Source organism: Elgaria multicarinata, chromosome 10, assembly GCF_023053635.1.
Source record: "Elgaria multicarinata webbii isolate HBS135686 ecotype San Diego chromosome 10, rElgMul1.1.pri, whole genome shotgun sequence".
Classification (NCBI taxonomy): domain Eukaryota; kingdom Metazoa; phylum Chordata; class Lepidosauria; order Squamata; family Anguidae; genus Elgaria; species Elgaria multicarinata.
Window position 1 is genome coordinate 17,265,941 of NC_086180.1, and position 18,066 is coordinate 17,284,006.

At 40.7% G+C, this 18,066-nt stretch overlaps 1 protein-coding gene across 8 annotated transcripts in view; it reads right to left on the reverse strand.

Moving 5' to 3' along the window:
- The window catches only part of WDFY3 (WD repeat and FYVE domain containing 3), a 154,567-nt gene that overhangs the window by 126,791 nt on the left and 9,710 nt on the right, over nt 1-18,066 (reverse strand). For 4 of the 8 annotated variants that reach the window (XM_063136187.1, XM_063136180.1, XM_063136182.1 and 1 more), the window contains exon 1: nt 2,308-2,653. The exons of 2 other annotated variants lie outside the window; for them this stretch is intronic. In XM_063136187.1, coding sequence (XP_062992257.1) covers nt 2,308-2,336 — 29 coding nt within the window. In that variant the 5' untranslated portion in view covers nt 2,337-2,653. Of the gene's footprint in view, nt 1-369; nt 392-2,307; nt 2,654-15,064; nt 15,087-18,066 lie in introns of those variants that run through there. 2 more of the 8 variants (XM_063136186.1, XM_063136185.1) reach the window with 2 other exon arrangements.

The following is an 18,066-nucleotide window of genomic DNA, read 5'->3' on the forward strand; positions in this document are numbered from 1 at the left end:
TATATTCATCAATGGGATATGATAATTTAGGGGTAAATAATACCAGAGCTTTCAAAACATTTGTTTAAAATGGTTAGGGCAGCAACCAATCAACACACACTGTATTTAGTTTAACAATAGCTATTATAGGACTACACAATGGGTTTGTTGCTTCCAAAGGGTGTTATTTAAGTAAGCAACTGGATAATTATCTAAACATTTATCAGGATACTTTTTTCAGCTATTTAAACTGCCATGCTAAAAACCATTTTAAAACACATTAGAAATATGGTGAAATGAACCAGACATCGGATATTTCCTTTGTTTTATAATAGCATTGATAGGAGGCAGTATTTATTTCTAATACTTTTCTAAGAACCTCAGAATTACCTCTTTTACACAAATTCAACTCCAAACTCCTTAGACTCAGTTTGCCCATAAAAACTTGCTTGCTGTTTGTTCGTTAGGCACAAGCAAGAGCAAGCAAGTGTTCTGCCTCCAGCACACTCCTCACTTATGCTTTTAGTAAACAACCTAAATGACCCTGTTTGTAGGTTGTCAGTATAATGTCCAAACCTGGGCACTCTGTGTTGTTTAGGGGTTAACTCTAGGTTGTTTAAACCTAGAGTTAAACCTAGTGTCCAGGTTAAAACATCACAACCTATGAACAGGGTGATTGTACAATGTTTACAGAAAGCAGAGGTGAGCCTTAACATTCAAGCAATGAGGCTTAGTAATCTTGCATGTACAGAGAACGCTTTATAAAAGTCTGCCTAGTCCCTAAGCAGATATAATTCTGCAGTACAAAAACATCATGGCCTGCCAAGATGCAGAACCTCAGGCCTGGGAGTAAACTAATTAACACATATGTGATGATTTAAAAAAAATCAAACTGCAGGAGATAGAATTGAACCTCTTGATGAATTGTAATTTAAAGATGTCATGTTGTAACACCCTCTGAACTTCGTTTGCTCTAGAATGGCCATTTTAAAGTCAGTTATAACAGGGATTTTATGATGGCCAATCAACTTTCTATAATCTAAAACAAATTGGTGGCAGGGAATTACAGAATCTGGTAGGAAACCAGCAGTGATCTAAGACAGAGTCCTTTGTACCTAACTTCTCTACAATTGAGCACACAGATAGCATCCAAATAGTAGAACCAAGAATAGAAAGAACTGAAATGAATAAGGTGCTCTGCAATATAGATAGCTGAAGCGCGGAGAAGAAATTGAAGCCAAAACAACCACAGTGGTAGGTTTGGGGGTTAGGAATCAATCCTTTTAAGTACTTCAGATACAAAAGATAAGAGACTGACAAGTGATCCTGGTCTATTTGCAATGGGTTAGGTCAGTTATAACACCAAGATTGTTACTGCAATAAATATCTAAGCCACATTTCTCCAGCTGTTTCTCTTACAAATATTACCTTCACAGAGAAACTACATGACTTACAAATGGTTCCACACAAAACATTCATTCCCAAGCACAACAGGTATACCATATGATTAAAAACAGAGGAATGCCAAAGATACATAAGAAGCTATTAGTTTTGTTTAAATGCTATACTTTAATATATAATGAACAGAAACATAGGAAGTTGCCTTCTACTGAGTCAGACCATTGGTCCATCTAGCCCAGTATTGTTGACACTGGCTGGCAGCTGCTCTCCAGGGCTTCAGTCAGGATTCTTTCCTAGCCCTGCTAGGAATCGAATCGAACCTGGGGCTTTTTGCATGCAAAGTGCTCTGCTATTGAGCATGTACTTTCCCACTGAGCCACGGCCCTACCACTACTAAGCCACGGCCTTTCCAATCACTGCTCCAGACAAAAGGAAAGAGACACGAGATGAACTAGAAATTTTCTCTACCAAGTTTTATTTCTAAGTAATCTGTTAACTTTATATTAAATAACACAGGCAAACACACACATGCACACCATAGTGTTAAGCTTCCCTGTGACCCAATTTTCACAAGTGCAAAAACGCAAGGAGGAAAAAAATCCCACTTGGCAACACATTAATATCATTTCCATAGCAATGGAATAAAGAACAAACCATTATCCATGTTCAGTGCAGGAAAGAAGCATTTGTGACAGGAGTATCTCAATGTGAACAATGATTGCTTTATAACCATCAAAAGAAACAATATAAAATTGACTAAACAAACTTCTTTCCACGTAAATGTTTGACAGCCTTCCTGTGCTGTGTTTCTTTTTGTGTCTAACAGACCCAGAAATCTTACACTGGAAATATGTTTAAAACAATTTCACACAGTGAAAATTTGACATGTAAGTTCCATGCTAAAAGGAAACAAAATAACTATCCTACCTGGTATTTTTCAGGTTCCCTGCAGGCATCTTAAGTTTTGAATTTCTCACTAAGAAGAGAACAGCAGCCTTCTATTTCTCGTGACTATCTACTACTGCGAGTCCAATATTAAACAAACAACCTTCAGGCAATCCAGGCGAGACTCAGAGCTTTGCACTGGAATCTCCAGGATCTTGCTGTACCAGTGTGCAAGCTGGCTTGACAACAGATGCACAGGGCTGCTGTTCTATCCATCGTTACTGCCGGTCGCATTCGTCATATGATTACAAATAAGGGATGGACCCATTCTGTTTCAGGCAAAATCCCTCCTCCCTGCTTGTGTCAACTAACATATGCTGATTAATGCAGCCTTTACAAAGAACAGGGAAGGCAAAGTGGGAAGAGGAGAAAATTCACTCAAATTCACATACAGTACTGTTTAAAGGAAAAAGTCTGACAATCATTTTCCACATAGCATTACAACTTATGCTTGTTTTTGTTACTATTAAAGAAAACACACCACAGCCTTGTTAGTAAGCCCCAAAAAGTTACTAGCCAACCACCCCCTCCCCAAAAAATGTATATGGTGAAAAGGCATGCTGGAGGCTGGCAGAAAAGAAACCAGAGAGCTGCATTTCTATGCTGGGGATGGTTAAAGGCTTTCCTATTTATTCGACTCTTGCCCTTTAAGAGATTCTAACCTGTGGGATTTGGGCCAAGTACTCCCTTTGGACTATCCACCACCCTTGCTAGAAAGGAACAGGTGTATGGGCTGGGTATGTAATGAATAGTTCATTGTCCTTGGCCAGCTAACCCTTCTAAGAGGGATCTGAAGCCCTTAGCTGAGTTCGGATGACACACTAATCAACTGGGGGGTGGTAATAGGAACAGAATGGGAAAGCGTTGATTAGTGTGTCGTCCAAACTCAGCCCTTGTCAGCAGACTGGGGAGGGGAGGGTTCGTTGGAGGCCATATTGCTCCAGAACAGAGACTGATCATTGCAGAAGAATAGGAAGGTGCCAGGGAGCCTCCCTGAGATTTAGTCTGCCACGTAAGTTATTTGAGGGGGTTATTTGAGGGGGAAACAACCCTCAAATAACCCATGGCCTGTTAGGTTAATTGAAGGTTGTTTCCCCCTTAAACAAGTCATACTGCCAGGGTTCAGCTAACACAAGAAGCCACGCCCAGGCAGGTAATTAGGTGAACGGTGCCTGGCACGCACTGCCCATTTAAACAAACTACCATGGCTTATTTGATCATGTGAAGTGACCCAAGGACACATGGATTTTGCCCCTTGGCAAGACCTACAAATAGCTGCTTCATATGTTACAACAGGTATGTGCTTTGCCCTTCAAGCTCTATTTCTTTTGAGCATAAAAATACACATTGAATAAATGCAGTTTCATATGTGTAACTTACCATGATAAAAATCAGCTCACCACTACATAAAAAAGTTTAAAGGTAAGACACTGGTTTCCAACTACATGTTGAAATAACCAATGAACACACTACTAAGAACTAGCCACATGTACCCAGGACAAACGTAATACCAAATCATGGGCAGCAGGGCAAGGACACAAAAAAGTCTGTGGCCCACTTCCCATTCTTTAGCCGTAGTTAAGGATCAGCAAGTGTTATGTCTGCAGTGGTCCAAAGTTCTACTTTCCACATCAACAATTCATATTTTCTTATAGATAGAAGTGATGTGGTAACATTAAACATGGTAGAGGTACTTGCACATTCTTTAATTCCATTACTGATATATATTTCTCCTAGAAATTTTATCACTGACCTTTATATCATCACTTGAATTCCAGTTGCCAACTTCATGAGAATGAGGGCCATTCCCCTCCTAGGATTTTCCTTTGTGAAAAACCTTCCTCTGATTAGGTACTAAAAAAAAAAAAAGTTGGAGGGGATTATTAGTAACCACAGCACCTTTCCACTAGAAAAATCAGCAAGGAGTAGGGCTTCCACAGCTGCTGGCGTCCTCAGAAAAATCAGGCTATATGAAGACTTAAGCCTACTAGCACAAAGTGTGATCAAGACAGGTCAACAAACAATCTTGAGAAACCTATTGTAAGCCACATTCTCCTTATTCCCAGGCCTAAGGGTCATGATATGGAGCGAACCCAAATGGCAACCGCTCACTCTCATATAGTGAATAGAAACTACCAAACCAGGAAGGGAAGCAGAATTTGCAAGGATACGACATTAGCCTCCAGTGCGCTACTGCCATGTAATTTTTAATAAGGTTACTCGAGTTCACATAACTTGTCTTCTGAATTCTGTTTTTGTGCCTTCACTAAACTCAGTCTTCCCACTCTGCGATGTTTCTCATTCATGTCCCCGACATTCTGCCAAGGTCATTGCAGCTTGCAGGGATGAAGTGAAGCAAAAGGCTATTCACTCAAAAGTTAGGACTCTTTCTGTCTCCACATTTAAAGGATGAGTAATAAAACCTGACACATATACTATCGGCCAAGGGATACACCGTCCTTAGTGATGCTTACTAAAACTGCAAGATTTGAGGCTGCACAGGCTTGCTCACTCTTTAGTCTCAAGAAAAACCATAATAGGTTTAAAGTAACAGAAAAGTCTGTGCAAGTGAAAAAACAACTGTGCAAAGACAGAAGAATGCATTATATTGGTTTAACTGGAAAATATGCAGTAACTCAGATAATGATGTTTCCTGTGATCTACCAACGTTAATTTAAACAAAGCAAAATAGTTGAGAAAGAAAAATAGTTAAATGCTTTTGTAAAAATACAAAGGCACAATCCAGTACAGAGTTAAGCAAGATCCCAGCTACAATACAGTTCCTTTGGTCCATCTGAAGACACTATTTTCTCCATTTGTTAGAATATAGTGCATAATCTGATGTGTGCGCACCATACCCTGTATTTACAAGTTCAGACACGTGTACACAAATATTCATGTGCATGTGTGAATGAAGACACACAGTAACATACATCCTGGATGGATCAAAAAGCACTAGCAAGAACAGAATTTCTCCTTCCCTCCAAGCTTACCCCAAGGAAATCAGGCTGGTTCCCAGTTTTGCAAATATGCTGTGCCAAGGTTATCAGAAACCCTTTCCACACAAGTTTTTCTCATTATTATTATTTACACCAGGGGTGAGCAACCTGTAGTCCTTGCCTAATTTCAAAAGCCTTCTGAAAGCGATCAGGTCAGACCTTTGGCAATAGCGAAGTGTCTTTCCCCTGGTAGCCCGCTGAGTGGGGAGGAAAGTTGTTGGGACACACACACACACACACATACACACACACACACACACACACACACACACACACAGAGAGAGAGACAGAGACAGAGAGAGAATGGATAGCCTTGCCCACTTTTGGCTCTGGCCCCACCCAATGCAAGTATGTGGCTTCTGGCAGATTTCCCCCATAAGGGAATCCTGCCCTCAACAGGAAAAAAAAGGGGGGTTCACCATCTCTGATTTAAACTATCCTAATTCAATCTGAGAATATGTAAGCAAAAATCATGGGGGTTCTCTTTTTTCTGCGTCTAAAATTAAACAGAAAATAATACTCAGTGGAGATAAATATTGTTGGATTGAGAACAGAGAAGCAGAGGGATGAACAGACTTAGTTAGCAGGACACTGTGAATCAGAAAATCCCTAATTCAAATTTTAACTCCAGCCATGAACATGCTAGGTGGCCTTAGGCAGGGCTCCATCTTCAACCTCAAATCCCCAACTTCAATAAGGGGATGATAATACTAGTGACATACCCGATGGGCCTGTTATCCGGATTACTAAAATGTGAAGTGCTTTGAACATTCAGAAAGTGTAAGGTAAAATGCTATGTGATGTTGTTAAAGTATAGAGACAAACTGTGTATTTAGATTTCACAACACATTCCACCTTCAAAAAACAGCAAGAGGAAGAATGAGACTATTTCTGAAACACAAAGCACACAAGTAATGCTACGTAAATTATTAATAATGGCTCTACGGTTCTCCTCACGCTGTGGGGCTGACAACACTACCATCACAAAAGCTTCCAAAATAAACAAAAAACTACTATTAACCTTTTATTAAATATAGCAAGCTACAGCGGATACAACTTTTTCGTTTGACAATGCCGTTTCCAAATTTGACAGCTCTCAATGTCTAGGTAGGGATGCTGCTTCATTTGAAGCCACTCTGGAGCAAGGGATGCTCTTTCAAAACAACATGGCAAGGCAAATACTATTTTTGAGCTGGGACTCTCATGCCCTCCATCCAAACAAAAATAAATAAATGATGGCCCAGAATTAAATAGTGAGGAATAAAGCTCTGATTATCAATAATGCAAAGTTCAGTTTCAAGAGCCTGAAGCAAGAAGGGAGAAGATATTTCACTTTCACATGGCAAAACAATCCCCGTGCACTACTGTAATGACTCCGTTTGATTGATTCAGATGTGTTTCAATCCTACCTGAGATGGAAACTGTGTTCCATGCCAATGCAGATGTAATAGCAATCATGATTTAAAAGCTCAGTGCAGATGTAACACTGGCCAGTCCCAGGGAGCAACCATGGGTTTGCACACTTCCCCCAGTTGTTGTATTCAATATATAGCCTAAATCAGTTACAAACATTCATATAATGGAGGAAGAAATTTGTGTGCAAGAGGGGAGGAGTCAGAAGGATACCATTATGTAAAGATGCTGAGCACCACAGGATACTACAAGGGGTGCCCAGCTGTGGTTTCCTGTGGTTCTAAGCGTCTTTACATAATGGTATCCTTCTGACTCCTCCCCTTCTGAGCCCTTTTGGAGGTGGGAACGCTTCAGGATAGGACCATTTTTCAGCCAAGGTTATGAACTGGCCACTTTAAAGAGGTACTCTTAAAAGTTTCTCAACAAGGGTGGTAACCTGTTAGCCAAGAAGGCATTTATATTTATTCAGCATTCCCAAGCTCTGCAGAAGAGCAACTCCTTTGATTAGGTAGAGGACACACAAAGGTCAATGTACTTAAATTATAATGGCCTGGTTCGCACGAAATGCTAATCCAGTTAATTTAAACCATGGTTTGTTTCCCTACTCAGGGATTGAACAAACCATGGGTTTTTTACTCAGTCTCTGAGTTATGTGTTTCCCTTCTCCTTTGCCCACTCCCTGCCTGCCTTTGCAGCAAATGCCTTTGTGGCACTGCAGTACTGGTGCGTAAAGAGGCTGGGTTCTTTTTACCATTCTTGCCCGCTGCCTCTGTAGCCTGGCAAAACAACCCATGAACACCCTACGATCCAGGTTTACATGTAACAACCGCTCATGTTTTAATCAACCCCAGTTCACAACCCAACAACAAACTATGGGGCTGTTCACATGTAATGGTGGCAAATTGTGGGTTAATTAACCCAAAATTTCCAATGGTGTATGTCAGGCATGCTCCGCAGCCTCTTTGAATATTCAACTCCTGATTGGGGGTTGCTATGTGACATCCGATCTGGGATAGAATTTTTAAATTAGCAGAACACATCCTGCACGCAACTGTGGCAAATTGTGGCTTAATTTGCTGCCATTACATGAGAATCAAGTCCATGGGTTCTCTTTGTGAGTTGTTTGTGATTAGTAACCTATAGTTAACCCATAGTTCTGGGTTTACATGTAGTAGCAGCCCACAATTCAACAGACCACAATTAATTAAACCAGGGTTTGTCATTACATGTGAACCAAGTCAGTAAAGGGAGTTAGCCTAGCATACTAATGTCAGGTTCCTCTTGCTCCTAACCATCATAAGTTCTTTGCCCATGCAGACTTTCCCAAAAATAAATACTAGACAAGGTACTAGGGCAGCCTTCGGCCCCCATCAGCCCCAGTCAGCAAGGTCAGTAATACTGAGAGTTGCAGTTGAGAACATTTGGAGGGCTCCAAGTTGGGGAAGGCTCTTCTAGGGTGATCCCAACACAAACACAAAGTAGAAAGTAAATGTGTACAAAAGCCAACATGGCTGAGCTAACAATGGTAATGTTACTAAGAAGAACAGGCTACATTACGTCTGCATCTAAACAAGGAACAGAAAGGGGATTTCGCTCTAAAAGGGGAGCATGCATTCCTAAAGCAGGCTCCCAATTTGCATGGAACCAGATTTACAGCTACATTCACATCTCCATGTGGGTTTTTATATTTACTTTTTCCATTTATTTATAAAATGAAAGGTACATTTACAACACACTATTACTACATTAGGATGAAATATTGTTTATCAATGTACTACATAGTTGCAGATATCTGCATGTGAGCAGCAAAATTTGTACGTGGTAACAAGATTCTCAGTATAGCCTTATTTTGAGAATCTCATCATTTGTTCCTCTACTATAAGAGGCAGATGCCTAAATATGATACTGAGAGGCTGGCTATGCTAGTTTTAAAATCCATTGAAAACTGAGAAACATGAAGTGATAAGAACAATGCTACACCCAATAGGAAATTGAAAATAGAGTTTCTTGAATTACAGTTAATAGCATACTACTGGCTACTACTACCCCTACTAAAAATGTGGTATATGTGCTTTCATGATATTGACAGCCTTAACTTAACAACAGCAGCATATATACAGTACATACATTCTAATAACTATAAACTGATTAAGAATGCTCCAGTACAAAATATGAGAGTTAGATACTTTTATCAGCAGATTAAAATAGTATAGTTATGCTTTAAGCAAGCAAAAAGAGTAGCAATAATTTGGGAATCTGAAAGAATCCACTCTAGAGAATTTGAAATGCACAGTAAAGCAGCAAGAGTATGTATTCATGGGATTTCTTTTTAATATTTATTAGCAATTTAACAGTATTTTAAATGTTCTGCAAGATTAACTTTTATATATAGTCCCCTATCATAGTTATCCATGAACAACCAGGTTAGATTTCTGCAATGCACTGTACTTGGGTCTGCATTTGAAAACTCTCCAGAAACTTCAGTTGGCTTAGAATAAGGTTATCATTTTAATTTGTTCTTGCTATGAGAGCCTTCTATGTGGAAATATAGGATATTTAAAAAAATAAGTAAAATGAAATAAATATAAAAAATCTTAGCTAAGAAGAAGTTCTACAGGAAAACTCAAACAATAATACTCCTTAAAAGCCATGAATGACTTTCTGCTACAATCTGCCTTAGGTTTTGTTTTTAAAGGATAGACATACAACTGTACAGAAGAAACTATAGTAGGCTGATGTACCTCTGGCTACCGGTAAACCATGGTTTGTAACTCAGGAGCCAGCCTCAGGGATGAAAATTCCTTCCCACTCCAAGTTGTTAATCATTGTTTCATGGTGCATGTTCACCATTGCAAATCATGGCTAAAGCAAGCCAGGATCCTACGAACTCTATATTATATATTGTTCTGTTAATCAAATGCAGTAAAACAGTATTCTGTAGAATGAATGTGCATTACGTATTACAAAAACTGCATTTCTGATGGGCCTATACTGAATCATCAAAAAATATTTCTAATACAAAACGTATGCAATAGAAAGGGGCGGGAGTAGAGGCTAGCTTGACAAGGAAGGAAAAGAAGAAGATAAAAACTGCTCTGCAATTCCTTAGCATTCAACCGTCTAACACAAATATTTGTTCTCTTTCTGCCAAGCCTGGTTCAGATGACTGCTTTTATTTCTAGATCAGAGGGTTATGTTCACATCTATACAATCTGTTTTGGGCTTATAGCCCATTGCTGATTGTGCAGATCAGGACTGGACTTGCAGTCCTTTATTATCTCTATGACAAAAAGGGATGTTTTGCAAACCAGTGTGCAGAACTCAAATTAAATTCTCCAATACATTCAGCTTAACATTTAAGATTAATGCCTTTCCAAGAGTTTGGAGCGCTTGGAAAACATCTTTTGCCTTCCATACAACGCACATTCTAAATGAAGTCTGTGCAGGACTCCCAGCTGCACTGTCACAATGCTTTTCTATTGTAATTGCTGCCTTCTCTGTTTATTATTACATGGTTTTAGTGTTTTAATTGTATTGTATATTATTTTAGTCATATTTGCACACTGCCCTGCTATCCACAAAGATGGGCTGAATGTTTATAGCAAGATGGGTTGTGCTTGGCCTGGGATCTTCTACTCTCCCATCCTTCAATGTCTTGCCCCTGATCCCACACAAGTTTTTATCCCACTGGGGCTGTTCGCACAATACGACAGCCCACTGAGGCTTATTTAACCCGTACTGAGGCTTTGTGCATACAGCTGCCATTTTGAATATACAACCCTCACTTGGAGTTTGTTGTGTCATGTGAACCTGTCAAGTGTTAAAATAATTTAATTCCCCAATAAATTCTGCTTAACGTTTAAGATTAATGTCGAAAATTTTGGAGAGTGTGAAGTTTTGTTTTGCATTCCATATAGCATCTATTACCGTTTATAAATGTAGTCTGTGCAGAATTCCTAGCTGCATTGGAACCTATACTTCTATTACTGCAGCCCAAAATAGCATTTGTAATTTTTGAAGCCACATGACACTGTCGGCTCACATTCAGCTTGTGATCTACAACAATTCCAAAATTCTTCTCACTTGTAGTATTGCTGAGCTCCCGCCACCTTGTAACTGTGCATTTGATTTCTCTTTCCTACATATGGAACTTGGCCTTTATCCCTATTAAATTTCATTCTGTTGTTTTCAGCCCAGCTCTCCAGCCTATCAAGATCACTTTGGACTTTCTGTCTTCCGGGGTATTACCGTATTTCTTCGATTCTAAGACGCACTTTTCCCCCAATATAAACATCTCTAAAAACGGGCTGCGTCTTAGAATCGATGGCGTCTTAGAATCACCTGCAAAGTGCGCCGTTATCCCTCCATCCTGCTCTCGATGCCCAGGCGACTCAAAGGCTTGTTGAGCGCCTAAGCGGCTCTGCACTCACAATGTAGGCTGGGGAATGTGCGTGGCCTGATTGGGGACCTCAGCAATGATCTGCGGCTGCCCTGGGCCTATTTGTGCTCCCCAGAGCTAACCGGGCTCACACACGTGCCAACGGAGCTCCGAGCCCTAAGCGCCCCCCCCCCCCGCCGCACCACAAGCACAGCCGGCCGGGTTGGGCCCAGTGGGCATGGCTATCCGGCTCCAGCCGGGTTGGGCCTGGTGCACGCCTCGCCTTGCACATGGGGCCGGGGCGGACGGGCAGGCGCTGCAGGGCTCGCAGAGGGTTGTGCGAGGCGGGTGGGTGCCGCCGGCTTCTCTGCCACAACTGCGGCTGCTGGTTGTGTGACGGAGGAGGCACAGCAGCGCCAGCCGGGAAGATGGAGGCAACGCCCGGGAGGTGAGTTGCTGGGCCAGGGTGCGGGCGGGATGTGCTCCGGGACTCACAGCTGCACCGTTCTCACGCAACGTGTGTGGGAGAGGAGCCTGGGGCGCCTGCAGGGCAGGGGTGTCTCTCTATCACTGCTGGGCCGGGGGCGGCAGTGCACGTGCGGCCGGCTCCTTCGCGCCTTGGGGAGTTTCCATGGTCCATCTAGCCATGCCTGGAAGAGGCTCCTCAACACTGGCAGCTGGAGCTGGCCCAAAGGTGGGCACCTCGCGAACGACCCCCTCCCGCTCCCCACAAGAAGTGGTGGCAGCTGGTAAAGCCTCCGGGCCCTTGCACGTGCTCCCCAGTTGGCCCCCACCCCTGGCAGGTACCCTCCGCCCGGCAGGGCCCACCCCACCAGGCAACATGGGCCTGCGACATTAGGGGTAAGTGCCTCATTTTTGGCTTACTTGTAACCTGTCCCAGCCCTGTGGTGCCAAAACCGTTGGCCCAATAAGAATTGGCCACATCTCTTTCCTTACCTGCCCGCAATCCGCTCCCCATGCCCAGGCTTTGCCAGGCATGGCAGAATACTTTCCTCCCCCCCCCATATAAACATCTCTAAAAACGGGGTGTGTCTTAGAATCAATGGCATCTTAGAATCGAAGAAATACGGTAGCTACCCCACCCAATTTTGCATCATATGCAAATTTGATAAGCATTCCCTGCACCTCCTCATCCAAGTCATTAATAAAAATAATGAAGAGCACTGGGCCCAGGACTGAGCCCTGAGGTACCCCACTCGTTACTTCCCTCTAGTTCGAGACGGTACCATTGATAAGCAGTCTTTGAGTCCAATTCTGTAGCCAACTGTGGATCCATAAAACAAAATGGGTTTAAGAAAATGTAAATCCACCTAACAGTCATTCCATCTAGCACAATTAAAGCTAGTTTGTTAATCAGAATATTATGGGGAACTTCATCAAAAGCTTTGCTGAAATCAAGAATATATTATGTCCACAGCAGACCCACAGTCCACAAGGGAGGTTACCCAATACAAAAAATTAGATCAGTCAGGCAGGATTTGTTCTTGACAAATCCATGTTGGCTTCTAGTAATCATTGCATTGTTTTCTAGGCGCTTACAGATTTACTTCTTTATAATCTGCTCCAAAATTTTCCCAGGGATTGATGTCAGACTAACTGGTCTGTATTTCCCAGGTTCCTCCTTTTTGACGATAGGGATAACATTAGCTCTCTTCCTGTCATCTAGCACTTCACCTATCCTCCATGATTTTGCAAAGATAATAGACAATGGTTCTGAGAGTTCTTCTGCCAGTTCCTATATTACTCTAGGATGCAGTTCATTGGGCCCTGGGGATCTGAACTCATTCAAAGAAATTAGGTGCTTGTTGATCATTTGTTTATCAATCTCAAGCTCCAATCCTGCCCTTCAATTTATACTTCAAATTTGCAAAGGGGGGGTGGGTCATAGACTCTCTTTCAGGAGAAGAATGAGCTGAAGTAGGAAATTAAGCACTTTTGCCTTTTCTTTGTCATCTGTTATTATTTTGCCACCATTTCTTTCCTCTGTCTTTTACTGTGCTTTTTGGTTGCTTTTAGCATCCCTTGTTTACCTCAGCTCATTCTCAGCTTTAGCTACCTGTCTGTACTCTTCTTTTGTAGCATTCCTTCCACTTCCTATATGTGTCCCTTTTTGTTGTCAAGTCATCGCTAAGCTTTTCATGAAGCCACATTGACTTCTTCTGTTGTCCTCTACCTTTTTACCTTGTTGGAATTGTTTGTATTTGTGCCTTTACATTTTTATTTTTAGAAACTTCCACTTATTTTGGACTCCTTTTCTCATTAGGGTCACCTGCCATGAGACTTTACTTATCATTGTTCTGAGTTTATTAAAATCGGCTTTCCTAAAATCCAGAGTACGCATATGGCTACACTCAGCTTTTGCTTCCTTTAAAATCAAGAATTCAAGTATGACATGGTCATTTCCCCCCAGAGTTCCCATAATTGCCACAAAGTAATCTCTGTTGGTCAGAATCAAGTCAAGGATAGCAGGATAGCCAATCCTCTAGTTACTTCTTCCACTTTCTGTAGGAGAAAGTTATCAGCAACATACTTCAGGAATTTCTTGAAGGGACCACATTTGGCAACCTACAAAATATTGTGGGTTCTGTCTTATGGGGCTGCAGTGTGAGACAAATCACTGAAATTGGTTAGATTGTAGCACTGTAAGACAAATTCCACAATGTTCACTAAGTCCTTTTAACCCTCTGAAAAGCTTTTCAAAAGTGGGGGGGTTTGCAGGTAAAGGAAAGATCTAGTACCTAAGTTTGCCTTCTACTCATGCAACACTGGCTTTCATCCTAAGCTTTTCAATTAACAATTTATCATGAAAAGGATGAATGTAAAAAGAACATGTCAGTATGAAAGCTACAGATGACTAAACATGCCATCCTTGTCCAAAAAACAGGGACAGTGATTCCTCAAAGCTAATTCTACAACCAGCAAACATAAAACACATTTCTGGCATATGAATAATTCTGATGAAAATATGTTGTATTGTTATACTGTGTGGACTGTGGAACAACTTGGCAGACAAAGATCACAATTAAAGTAAAGCCAGAGTGCCATTTAGATAAATGTGGTGGTGTGGGGTGGGGAGTCACATACGTTTTAGACATGATTATTTTTACACTGTAATGGCCTAAAGCAGTGCACAAGGAGCAGATCAATATGTACAGAGAAATTATAAAATGCATTATTCAAGAGTATATATACTTTGGCTGATGCAATCAATCTACACATTTAGAAAACTCCATCCCCCAACACATAGAGACAAAAATCTGAAATCAATTCTTCGGGAATACAGCAAGCAATATAGGAGTTGCCTACTTAAAAGGAGATGACACCTAGTATAAAAGGGGGGATGTATTTCTACAATGCATAGGTACTTTATCCCAAGCTAAATAAGCAGCGGAATCACTCAAAGCTCTTGCTTTAATATACAAATCGCTGGTGTGGAATCACAAGCTGAATGCTGATTATATATAAATACACGCGCACTCACACACGACCAAAACCCTTCTCCTGACCTGGTAGCTCTCCAGAAGCAGGACATTTCGTTGAGTTTTAAATAATACAGGGTACATTAAAACATTTAATTCTTCATCAGCAGTTTGAAATAGGACACTCAGCAAGAACTACATCTTGTAATTTTCCTAAGTGTACTGTTTGATTCTAAGACCATGACTAGATATTACCCTCAGTCCAAAAATACCTACACACACACACACACACACACACACACACACACAATACCTGTACACCCTCATTTGTTTCTTTAAAATATTTATACACCACCCTCCACTAGATTTGGCTATAGGGCAGTTTACATGTTTACAATATAAAGATACAAAATACACTAAACCACATAATAAAAAACAATTGGCAGATAAAGACAGAGCACTCAGCAAGGTTTTTAAATGGATGAGCTTAGGAAAATAAACAGTTCTACCTGCTGACTGAAAGAAAAGCAAGGTAAGCCTGCCTGAGGAGAAAATTCCATAGACAAAGTATCTCATCCAAGGCCCTCCTCCTGTTTGTCAGAGTTGATTTTTTAAGACTTGGTTGTTGATTTTGGGAGCAATATTCATGCTTTCAGCATCTTTTCCTGTTCCCCTGACTACACATGGAAGGTAATGTCCATCACATGAGATGCACAGCTATTTAGATGAGAATGAAATGTCCTGGGTAAGGGAGAAGCCATGTTCAAGTATTTGTGGGTCTTCCAAATTCAGACAGACATTACTTTCTATGCCCAGGCTCCATTCCTTGATCTTACATCTTTCTTTCTATCTATCTATTGTGGGGGAGGGGTTGTCACATCTGAACAGGCCCAGTATTGACATGAACAAGTTAAATCTTATAATCTGACGAGTCAACTGCAAGAAAATATAAGAAAGGAAATGCATTATATCCTTTCTTTACCATTCACTTTTGTGATTTCATGAGACAGGTAATGTTTCTAGTCTTCATTATCAATAGCTCAACTAAACTATTGTTCTTATACTTCAGATACAAGTTTCCCCAGAGATTTTTCTAGCTTCCATCAATGGGAAAAAAATCATTATAGACTTCCACAAGCTATGTACTACAAGTAAAGGGATGGAATGTCTATAATGTCTATAAGAGCAAACACTGATAATTGATTCATACTCATCTACCCAAGTTTTTTATTCTCTTGTCAACCTGAAAATAAAAATTGTGTTCCCTTTAGTCACTGTGATAACTTGAGGTCATGGATCATCCTGTCATTAAAATGTATAAACATGAACAGCTACCCAATAGTTTATTTGCAAATGACATTGTCATCCATGCTCTTAGTTCTCACCTCTGCCAACAATAGTTGACGCCCAGTATTGGGCAAAAGGCGGGATACAAATAAATATAATCATCATCATCACAGCAGCAGAGAAATCTAAAATAACTTACCATATAACTTCTAAACTAACTGCACCATTTTGAACTCTCTAACACAGAGATGGGAAATGTGTGGCCCTCCACATGTTATTGACTGTAGCGCACATCAGCCCCAGCCAGCATACCCAATGAGGGCTGATGGGATTTGCAGTCCAGCAATATTTGGAGGTAGGCCACATGTTCCCTGTCACTGACTCTAACCTGCATTTTTTAAAAGTAACTTGCTTGGACTTGACAAACATGTCCAAAATATAAATTGTTTATTTTTCCAAAGCAAATTTTGCTGGGAAAAGGAATCAGGAATACATCACATGCCTTCCCTACATTTCTCATCTTATATCTACAGCAGAGATAGGGAGAATCTTTCAGCCCAAGGGCAAAATTCAATTTCAGAGAGACGCCCTTGTGGAGGATGGGCGCATTCCAGTGGTGGGGGGCATTCCAGTGTGGGCAGGGCCAAAGTCAAAAGGGGCAGCCAAAAATACCAGCTTACTGTAGTTTCAACCTCTTAGTGCTTGTAACACGGCATCCTTTTAGAAGAGGCATTTCATCCTTGTAGAATAGGGGGGAACTGCACGAATGCTGAGAAACTACCCAAAGATCGGGGGTGGATGGGTGGGGGAAGAGGGGGGAGGGGAAGGGGGCATGACCATCTCAGGAATCCAGGAGAGACAGATTCCCCAGATGTTCCCAGACACTGAGGATCCCCAGGCCTGAGGTTTCCCAGGTCTGATAGGAAACCACAAACTTTGCCAACCAATCTAAATGCTACCACATAAAGCAACAAAATATTTAACATATAAAACAAGGTCAAGGTGCAATGTTGTTTTTGTCCACATAAATGCAAATCCACCACAGAGTATGGTAAAGAGATATCGAAGACTAAGAAATATTACCAGTTTATTCCTGGAGTTGCTGGTCATGTGTATATTCTCGGTGATGTGTATTATAAGAAAGATGGTGTGTGATATGAGACACTTGAGCAGGAAGCTGAACTAGCGAATTCTCAGGTCCCTCACATCTTTATTGTCCCGTTAGAAAATCAGCCAGTCTTCCTTAGGATTGCCAACTTTATATGGCATTTGCAGCTGTGCCCTTAACAGCTTGATCTACAACAATGGCAAATGAAGGTTTTCGTGGCATGAATATAAGCATTACTACTACTAATGGCTGCTGATCCAACCACTGATAATGGCACAGCTGTGGGAGCTAGCTGAAAAGTTGGCAACAGCAGTCCTTGTCTCCTCCTATCTGTATTGTTCATCCCCTGAGAAAACAGCTTATAAAAGCCATTAATCTTCTAGCTCTCCACTTGCCTAAGCTAAAAGTACTATATATACACCAATACAGAATATTCATTTATCTTACATTCCTTGCAGCTTCCTTTTTAATGTATCCAAAAATAGAATCTCTGTTTAATCATCAATGCCACCTTTCCCACATATTTTTTTTCTCCTACGTATGCTTCCTGACTACATTCTAATGAGAGTTATAAATCAGGAACTACAATTTCTGGAAGTATTTTCTCAAATTCATACTTCAAAACAGTTTTCATCTTACTACTGACTTCACCTACATATTGCACAGGTAAAGACAGAAAGTCTCCTTTCTAAAACCCTATCAATATACATATTCTGTACTCCAGTACAGATTACATATTGAGAAGCAATATAGTTACCTCCAAATAAGGATCAAAAAGTAATTATTCCTTTTAGAATGAAATACCAACACATATTTATACAACAGGAAGCCATTCATCAATAAAATAAGGATAGAAGTATGTTACTCTCCAAGCAGAATTACATATTTCAAATATTCCATTGCAATTCCTCTTATTTACCATATGTCCCTGAAATACAGCAAATTAGCTACACTTGAGAACTTTTACAAAGTAAGCATCCCTATTTATTCTCTAGTCTTGTCCCTCACTACTAGGACCCAAGTTATTTTTGTTTGATCATATCAGTTAGATTTCTCTCTCTAAAATCCTCAGTTATACGTAACTGAAAGATAACTCAACTTCTAAGAGAAACAACA